The sequence below is a fragment of the Equus quagga genome, chromosome 14 (assembly GCF_021613505.1).
Source record: "Equus quagga isolate Etosha38 chromosome 14, UCLA_HA_Equagga_1.0, whole genome shotgun sequence".
Lineage (NCBI taxonomy): Eukaryota > Metazoa > Chordata > Mammalia > Perissodactyla > Equidae > Equus > Equus quagga.
Window position 1 is genome coordinate 74,383,546 of NC_060280.1, and position 9,977 is coordinate 74,393,522.

Here is a 9,977-nt window from a genome sequence, read left to right on the forward strand (position 1 = left end):
TCTGCACAAACTTATGCCAACTGTAAGAACAGCATTTCACCTTATTGTGCAGAATGATCGAAAGCCCTGCTTTTTTTATTCTCCTTCCAAACCGTGTTCAGTGGCCTCAGAGGTACAGAAAAATGGGGCCATGGATCCTATCTTTTCCAAGCAATAGAGTCTCTGGTGCTTGATTGCCAACCAATGGCTGCACAAAGACCTGCCTGAAATTCTGAAACTGCCATTTTTCAAACCCCATTTTAAGGCTGGATATTCACTATTCTCTTTGAAAGAAGGGAGGCAGCAAGATGGCTCATCATTCTCACATTGCAAATCAGAAAGATAGGTATAGGACCTGCTCTTCCAGATACTTAAAAATTTGTGACTCAACAGCACAATGGTTATCAAACCATCTTACCTTTGTTATGCAACCAAAACCTTCAAAGACAGCTGCCTCAAATTTGTGGAACTTGGCTGTCCAAAGAGTAAGCCATTTTGAATCTTAAATAGTCTTGTGACCTAGGATAGAACATGTTTGTAATAACAAGAGCAATTTGTGGTCCAAAAGTCCTCCCCTTTAGCTGCCAGGTAAGCAGAGGAGAAGAAGCCATCATTAAGTTAACCCTTGCTGCACCCTGGTTTCAATGGGAAGAGGCATATTATCCATTAGAGAAAAAAGGCCGTGTCAAGCAGAAAAGGTCAGGAAAGTACAGGCAGGGAGGCAAAAAAGAGGTTGCAATATTATCATGAAGTGAGGCCCCAGGAGAGGGAGCAGACAGAGGATGCTATTACAGAGACCATAACCACAGCACTTAAGAATTGTGCCCGTTTGTGTTCAGTCATCCTCTGACTTGGACACCGTATTTCAATCACTCATTGTGGGAAGAGCTGAAGAGTTGGATTTTTGTCTTTTCCAAGATAGGGAAACATGACAGAACTCAGGGTCAGGCCTTTGAGAAAGCAAAAGGGGAGAGGAAGAATTGACTCAGCATTCAAAATTCTGGAAACTATGCTTGACTCTGGGCTTGGTCTGGGAATAGAATCATTTCTAACAATCCTGAACCAACACTTTTATGCCTTCTTCTGGAAGAAAACTAATTGTGCCTAGGAGTTTGGCATCTAGAGCCACACTTGGAGATTCCCAGAAAATTCCAAAGAGAGGGGAGGTCTGGAGATGGGGGGCGAGATACAAGGAGAGCATCTCCAGAACACATCAGTAGAGTTCCTGTTAGGGATCTACTCAAGCCTTTGGATATTTCTTCAGTCTGGTTACTCTGGGTTGAAGAGCTCCAGATCTCACCCTGTTTCAGTGAATCAGAGCTCAGTTAATTTTCTTGCTGCTCACTCATCTGAGAGAAACCAGTCTGTTCTGAACTGGAGTCCCTGACTTCAAAGGCCATTCTAGAAGACACTGCTCTTGATCTTCCTGCCCACTTGAACACACAAGACAAATCTAAGACTTAGTGACAGTTAACCTTTAGCAGATCACTCCTGCAGCTACCTCTACTCCTTGCCATGCCAGAGCCTCAGTGCAGCCCCTGGCCCGTTGCTCTCTTTGGACAGGTGAACTCTGAGCATAATCTCTGCTGGCTGAAATACCTGACACCTACTCTGGCTAGGAGGTCTCTGTGGCTCCTGAGAATCCCAAACACCAAAATCTTCCATTATCTTACCTCTGTTATATCCTTGTGCTTTGGCATTGGGGAGCACACATGACAGAGCATTCAGTTCACTTTTGCTTGGGGAAATAGAAATAATGAATCCCACAGAGTTATGTTGCACAGTGGTGGGTCCACCTTTTCCCAGTATAACTTTATAACAAATTTGTGTGAACCTAAGGTCAGTCTTATTACACTCATGAGTGTTACACATGGGTTTTCTTGGGTGGGTGACAATGGGCAGAAGTTACAGCTAGGGGGAAGTATAACTTCCAGTCTCTCTTCTCCAGCCTGACCTGTCAATGTCCCAGCAGTGGGTGGTAGGAAGGGCATGTGATGAGCATCTCCTGTGACTGCAGTCATGGAAATTGGTCAAGAACTGCTTTTGAGGATGGCTTGCAGGAGCCTCCCATCCTATATTCATCACTTCTAAATGTGGTAGGCTACTCTCAGAGCTAGGGACTGGAAGGCAGTAGCTGGGGTGATGGAACCCGGGCTTCAGGGAATGGCCTCCAGGCAAAGCCCTCTTCCCCTTGGAAACTGAGATTCTGGTGACTCAGTCTAGGAAAAGCCTCGGGAGAGGGGGCAAGGAGAAACTTTAGGAGGAGTCCTTGTGAAGAAGTTAGTTGTTGTTATTCCTGGCCTTCCCATAACTGATCTCCTTTTCAACTATGTTAAATGTGTTAAGCTCCTAAGCTGGGCATGTGGTAGGAGTTTAACTAAAGAAAAGTGGCGACTTGGAATCTGTATATGACCCCAAATTCATATTCCTTGTTTCTCTCATTTGTCAGAGATGATCCCTGACCTGATAACTGAGAGGACATGGATCAAAATCTCCCTCTGCTTTTACGTTGTAGTGAAATTTTAATTCAGCACTGTTTCTTATGCATAAAATAAAGACATTGGGCTATATTTCTTCTAGGCCCAATGGTTTTATATTACCCATTTGTAAAATGGTACCTTCAAGGCTGTCCAAAGCTAGAAAGTTTGGAGGGCAGTGAAAGGAGGGTAAATGAGGCTAGGTCAGAGGCTGATTCGGGTTGGGGATGGGGAGGAGGGGGAGGTCAAGGGTTTCTGAGGTGAGATCTAGGCGCACTGGGCGATGTTCTGAGGTTGATCCAGGCTGCTAGAGGGACCTTGGGTCTGAGGCAGGGCTAAGTGTCAGGAGAACTAGTTGGCCTGACCCCGTTTTCCCTGCAGGCCTGGGATTGAGGCAGGTTAGACGTTGTGGAGAAGAAACTGTCTTGGAGAAGAAATGGGACTGCACTCCCATCACACACTCCTTTCTCCTGCCTGTACGGAGGGTCTGCTGGAACCCCATAATAAAGGAAGTGTCTGTCTTCTCACCGACTCACCCGGGACCAGATGGTTCCACCCTCAGGTCTCCTCACTGCTGAGCAGGGCCGGGGTAGTGCTTGTTTGAGGTCGGCAGAAGTAGCTGAAGAGAGTATTGCTGAATGCAGGAAACTTTCTCTGGGGGAATTTTTGCGTTTATCTTATTTTCCCTTGCATCCCATGCCCTTGCACTGTCCTCCTGCAGGGGCAAAGTAAACACAACTTTGGGTAGACTACAAAGGAGCCTAATTTGGCCTCAAATCCATTACCTTGCTCTCCTTCTGTAGAGAGAGGGGATGGGTAAATGCTGTGCCTCTGGGCAGAACAGGAGCAGGACAGGACAGAACAGGGTGTCCTCCAACCCTGACTAGGAAAGACCAGCAAGGAATGGAAGGACCTTGGATAGAAGCCAGATGTGGGGGAGGCAGTGTAGGCTCTGGTCCCCAGGAGAGGCCTCAGGGAGGGCTGTGAACCTTTCTCAGGGCTCAGCTATGTTGGTAGGGAGGAAAGAGCTGGTTGGCCAGTACATCCCCCTCTACCTGTAGGAGGGATAGGTGGTCCAGGTGTCCAAGTCCTGTCTGTGGCCCACACTAAGGTCCTGGGGTGAGAAGGGTGGAGAGGCTAAGCAGCTAGCTGAGGCTTCTGCCTGAGTTGAAGGCAGGCACCGGGTTAGCCTTTTGAAAGAGGTTTACCTGGGGAGCAGCTCCTGAATCTCCTGACGGTTCTGGGCCTCACCTTCTAGGAGCGACAGTGAGGGACAGTGGTGAGGGCGCAAATTCCACAGTAAAAAAGCAGAATATCATATACATCATGTCAACTACGATAGCATTTATTAATGTGAACTTGTGATAAAGGTATGGAAATAATATTGTATGGACATATGGCAAAATATTCACATTGTGTTTTCACATTCAGAGGCACAAAGGGAATTTTATTTATTTCTTAAAGAGTTTGGCATATTTCCAAAATTTCTGTTATCTGAGAGTAACATTTAAGTTGCCTGAACAAACACAGGAGAAAGACTTGGGGTGCATGGGGCTTGGGGTTTATGCCCAGATTTTCATCACTGCTTGCCCAGGTCATGGTGCAGGATCATCTTCCCAGGCAGAACAAGGTGTTCTTTGCTTGTAAGCACAAGCTTGGTACTCTTAGCTCAGACCCTCAGGGACTTATTTCCATGGATTGCTGCCTGTCTCGCACGTTCCAAATGCGGGACTCACCAAGATGGTCCCTGTGGGGATTACTTCCTGACCATGGCATGTAAGTCTTAGACCCCAGCCAGGCTTGTGGGACCCCCCCCCCCCCCACTAGTTTCTAGTTTCAGTGGAGTTTGCTGATGAATGTTGTCTCTGCCAGGCAGAGGAGATTCTTCTTCTTCTTCTTCTTTTTTTTTTTTTACTGAAGACAGCCTTTTTCTTACCTGTTATCCCTATTTTCCCATTGTCATCTGTGATTCGGGATAGAGCCCAACCCAGAGCTCCAGCCCGGGGACTCTTCCCCAGGTTGAAAGAGAAGGAGACAATATGGTGTCCTGGAAAGATAATGGCCCACTGACTCAGACAGATGTGCGCCCTGTTCTCTGGGGAAAACTACTCCAACTCTGAGCACCCCTGGTCTTCAACTTAAGATGAGATCAATTATTTATAACCTATGAAGTTGTTCAGAGAATTTACAGAGATCAAGTGTGTAACAACCCAAAGAATGTTTGACACCAACTAGGATCTTAATATCTGTTCCCTCTCCTTTGCCATTACCCATGTGTGTTACTAAGTCTTAACAACTGTATCAGATATACCTCTGATAGTCCTCTTTTCACTTATGAGGTCACAGAGGCACAGAGAGGTTCAGTAACTTGTTTAAGATCACTCAGAAGGTAGGTAGCACACTTGGGCTTCCATCCCAGGTGTGCAGGGAGTACCCTCCTAGTGAAGATTATGTGATGGATCATACTAGGGTGAGCATATGTTTGGCTCTGGGAATGAGCAGTCTCAGATAAATGGGCCCCACATTCACTCTCTCCCCATGACAGGGGAATCTGCCATTACCATTGCCTGTCTTCTGTGTCGTGACTACTGACTGCAGGGTTAAGGCCAGGAATTTCATCCTGCAAGCTTTCAAGAAGGGGCTGTCAGTAGAAAGGCACCATTCCCTTGTGCCTCTCAGGATAAACCACACCAACTATGCCATTCCTTTTCCATCAGATGTCTTTGGTTACCTGGTATGTGCAAGGCATCATTTGGTGCTGAAGAGAAAGCAGTGAACACAACACATGAAATTCTTGCACTCCTGGAGCTTTCGTTCTTGTGAGAGGAGAGAGACAAAATAAACATAAATACGGAAAAGCTATGGAATGACAAATCGGGTTAAGTCCTCTGGAGAAAAGTCAGACAGGGAAGGGGCATGAGCAGTGCGGTCAGGGAGTTTTGCACACAGATATAAATATATTGGGAGAAGCTTCCTGATAGGATACCACTTAGTGGAGGCAAGAGAGATGGCACGAATATATGTCACCATCTGGAGGTAGTAAGGTCAAGGCGGGGAACTGTGGGAAACTCATTTCCAGCCCTCTCTACCTCCCCTCCAGTCACCCTTTCTAGTGTCTAATCCAAATATATCTTCCTCTTTTTCCCCATAACACCCAGTGTAAGTCTGTCCCACTGTAATAATTTATGATCTTTGTCTCCCTCGAAAAAATTAATAACTGAGCCTTGAGGGAAACTGAGATCATCTTCACTTCCTCACCTGTTTTTCCTGGGCTGTCCCATCCATCCTTCAGAGGGATGCTACACTGGGCAGTCAGATCATCTCTGGAGTCAGGTTCTGATCCTGGTGACTTACTGTGTGAGGGATGAGTACCACTGGAGGTCATGCTGAGGCAAGTGCCTGGGATGGTTATGGTACTTGAAAAGGACTGAGCAACTCACTCACAAGTACTCAGTGACCCCAGCTTTGTTATATCTGAAAGACATCTGAAATACAACCGAAGTGAAGAGGTACCAGGGAGAGATTCTACACCAATGTTAATTCTTATCTTATGATAGATCTAATAAAATGAAATGAGTGTTTGGGTGGCTTGAATTCTAAGAAGCTGGAGGAATGCAAACACAGACAGGGTGTACCCTCTTCTGGGAATGTTGTAGAGAGGATTCAGTTGGTTTGATCTGAAATTTATGATTCTGTGATTCTAGTGAGATGCCTGAGGGCAGGTGATAGGAATAAATAAAGCTGGAACATCCCACCAGGACCTTCTCAAGAATGGGCTCCAGGATGTTCCGGCTGCTTCTGCTGGGCATATTCACAGCGCTCTTCATGGATGAGGGTAAGGCTTGCGAGGGAGGCGATGATAGGTGGGGAGAAAACATATGGGGAGGAGGGGAGGCTGTTGCTAAACTTGACTCTTGGGACTGCTGTAAAATGGTTCAAGGAGAATTTTTCTTCTCTTCACAGGCGACAGAGTCCTGACATCGAAATGTATGGTGTAGTTGGTTTGCAGTTCTGGGATAAATAATGCCATTATGAGAGGGGATATTCTTGATTTCTTTACACGCTGTCTCTCTGCCCTCCCTCACTCTTCTCGCTCATGGCTGTAGTGTCTCCTGTCTGCCCCCAGGCTTGGGTGAAGTCGCGGTGTGGGGGGGGGGTCCTTGACTCCTTGAAGGGTCATAGCTATCACCCATTCAAGGAGTAAGGACTCCTAGCAGAAGCTGGGAGGTATGTCAACTTCCTTCTTGTGAGGACTGTGCCACTCAAGTATAAATACTTACAGGTGGGGGCAGCCTTCTGCAGCAGAATCACTTTCCCTAGAGCTCTGCTTTGAAGTTTTCCTTTTTTTCTTTAGGGATTCGATATTGCCATAAATGTGATCTCTATGATGGATACAAATGCCTCAGTTCCATGGGACGTTGCTGGAAGTTTAATCTATTGAGTTATGAAAGGGTTTGTACCACAGATCACTTTTACTTTAATGATCGCCTTACAGGTAAGTGGGGGTCAGAGAGAGACATGGAATATTACCAGTGGTACCCACAGTCCCAGGCTTATGGTGTAGGGGGAGACTGGGACCATGGGAGAGGGTGGGGAAAGCGGGATTCTCCATACACAGATGTGGGGTGGAGGCTGTGTGGGAGGCAGATGGCTTTTGCCTGGTCCTGTCTAGAGAGACATAGATGAGATGCAGACACAGCCTTGGGGCTCATTCCAGCCTACAGAAAAATGAGGAGGGTCTGGAAAGAAGTCATTGTTAGGAAGATGGTGCGATTAAGCAAGGTGATCACCTTTCTTTTCTTTTCCTCTTTAGGGAGATATTTCTATCGTTATTCAACTCTATCTTGTAGGGCTTGTGAAGAGGGAATGATCCGGCTATTCCATGACTTAGTGAGAGAAACGTATTGCTGTAATTCGGGAGACCGGTGTAATGATGGCGACAGGAGTATGGATCTTATACATCCATATCGAAGCAGACCGAAGGAGGACAATCCAGAATCTACTTAAGATTTTAAACCGTCTCTCCCAGTAACCTTTGCCCTTCTGCTACCAATGGCAACATCATCTCACATTTTCTCAGACCTAAGCCCAACTCTCTGTTCCAGCAGATCTACCTATGGAAGCTCTTTCTCTTCCGCATCAGTGCTTCTAATAACAGGAAAGTGTAAAGCCATAGGCCACAAAAACCCCATCACTGCTTTCTGGTTGGATTTGCCTGTCTTTGCTATCTAATACCTATTGGCAATCTTTACCTGCCCTTACGTTCTGATGCTAAACCTGGGCTAAAGTCAGAGTTGTAAAGTTTCTGGAAAGGGAGCAAAGTATTTTTCTGGTAGAGCTTCTGAGAGAAGATCAGGAGAAAGCAGACTAGATAGAAGTAGGGATAACACATCACAGGAGATTTTTAGGAGAAATATTTGGGAGGAGAGTAGACGAGGTATTTGATGGACAGTAGAAAAGGCTCGTGTTAAGTAGGGGCTTGAGAAAGCTAATGTGAAATTAGAAAACTCTAACTTCTGTGAAAGGAATAGTCAATGTACTAGACCTCAGAGTCTTAGTGCCTTCCACCATTTTGGGAAACTGTACCAATCACAGCTACTCCTGACCACATAACCTTAGCTCACCACGTTTCTAATCATCTTATCTTGTTCTCATGGCTAAGGCCAAGTAAATCAGGATAGACACTTGGCTGAGTGTTGGCCAATTAATCTCCTGGCATATGAGAAATACTCTACCACCTAGTCCTCAAAAATATTTATATATTACCTTGCCTTCAATGCACTCTTTGATAGAAAGCTGAATGTTTTTCATCTATTGGCCCAGCTCTGCAACAGATAATGTCAAGGAGAGATAAGAGTTTCAGATCTTCACTGTAGTTTTCCTAACAAAAATAATAAGCTCTGAAATGGCAAAACTTAATCCCCAAATTATTCTTCACTCACTTTAGGTTAAATTTTTTTTTGTCGTATTAACCTTCGTATGTGTTAGAATCTACAGACACTATTGTATTTGGTTTTTAGTTATATAATTAAATACACATATATAATATTATACTAGGTTTAGTAGTATTCCTTCTAATATCCAGGCTTATGATTGCTTATCACTTTCTGCTGTATTATAGTTGCATAAATAGAACAAAATATTTTAATATACAAATTAATTTTAAATATTTGCAATATATGTGAGCTGGGATAGCCTCCAAATTGTATCATGTTAGGATGGATATTATACTTTAGTAGCTTGAGAAGTAGAAAATATGGTAGATTCTTCCATTCAGGGTTGATTTGTCCATAATTGGTTTATATGGATAGCATGGAGATGCTAGCACGGTCCAATAATGAAATGACTCGTGGGTGAATTACTGCTCTGTGTTAGTGCTTAGAATGGTCCCAAGCAAGAAACTAAGAGGAAAGCTTCAGACTAGAGAAGAGACTCAATGTGGATGGTGAAGAAGTTAACTGGTAGCAGAAAGAGTAGCAGCTAGACACTGAGTGATACAGATGAATGGAGACTGACTTATAGAGACTGACTCACAATCTTGTAGCTAAGCTTGAAGTGAAGATTCATGAACCACTGTGGCGAAACCCCCAGAGTTTCATCATATCCAGTCTGGCCCTCTAGGTCCAATCTTCTCTAGCCTGTCCCATTATGTTTTCTGTCTTGGATTGCCATGAGATTCTGACTCCTACATTGCCCCATGTTACAATACCCCATCACTCCTAATTTTCTTGGTCCAATTGAAGTACGTCTCTGTTCTTTACATTTTAATAAGAAAACCAAATGGGAAGTAGAGGAAACAATGAGGGAGGCCAGACCCTGAACAAGTGCAGTAATTCTAGATTCAGGTCCAGAATACTGTTCCAGGGTGAGGAATCCTTGCTTAGGGGTGAACCTAGACTGGCAAAATTGATCAAAGGAGGAAAACCGACTGTATGGAACTATAAACATGTAGGATTATTAATATTAGGAAAAAAGGATTTCTTTTGCATAAGTGCAAAATCCTAGAAATCCAGTAGAAATGTGTTCATTATTGACAAAATATCAGAAAACCACATCTCAAAACTTTTGTTCTGTTTGCAAATTTTGTACAAGTCATGGTTAGATGGAATATCAGGTGGCTGGCTCCATAATCTCAGTGTACTCTCTCTAGAGGCATTATATGATCTGGGGCTTACTATTTGACCTCATGTTTTTTATGGACTGGCCTCTAAAACAACTGCTGAATGTTTCAAAATGTGCCTTGTGTGTATTCCACACATATGTGTGGATTGCCTGATTTATGCTGTATTGGTGCTGCTAATGGTGACAAAGAAAAACTGGATAAACAAAAATTAATTGTATTCTTTTACGATTTCAGTATATATTTAGTTGTAGTTCTATTGCAGACTCATTGGGGCAGACTGCTCACTGGCCCTCAGACAGAGGAAACAGCCCCCAGGAAGGACACTGTGAACCACCACTGGGAAGAGGCTGTGAGTCAGGAAGCTGCAGCTGCCTGCCTTAGGGTTCTTGGGTTGGCTT

The 9,977-nt window shown here is 44.6% G+C and overlaps 1 protein-coding gene across 1 annotated transcript; it reads left to right on the forward strand.

Moving 5' to 3' along the window:
• The first annotated feature begins 4,353 nt into the window (after window positions 1-4,353).
• Window positions 4,354-9,767, forward strand: LOC124251895 (prostate and testis expressed protein 13-like). Its single transcript, XM_046684842.1, has 4 exons — window positions 4,354-6,291; window positions 6,420-6,443; window positions 6,811-6,951; window positions 7,270-9,767. Exons 1-4 carry the CDS (start codon window positions 6,228-6,230, stop codon window positions 7,461-7,463), a joined length of 423 nt encoding a protein of 140 aa, XP_046540798.1. The 5' UTR covers window positions 4,354-6,227; the 3' UTR covers window positions 7,464-9,767.
• The last annotated feature ends 210 nt before the right edge of the window (window positions 9,768-9,977 follow it).

Excerpts from the sequence above, each read along its gene's own strand:
- LOC124251895 (XM_046684842.1), top strand. The coding sequence starts at position 6,228 with ATGGGCTCCAGGATGTTCCGGCTGCTTCTGCTGGGCATATTCACAGCG. Across the intron at positions 6,292-6,419 it reads AGCGCTCTTCATGGATGAGG|GCGACAGAGTCCTGACATCG; the intron begins GTAAGGCTTGCG and ends TTCTCTTCACAG. Across the intron at positions 6,952-7,269 it reads CTTTAATGATCGCCTTACAG|GGAGATATTTCTATCGTTAT; the intron begins GTAAGTGGGGGT and ends TTTCCTCTTTAG.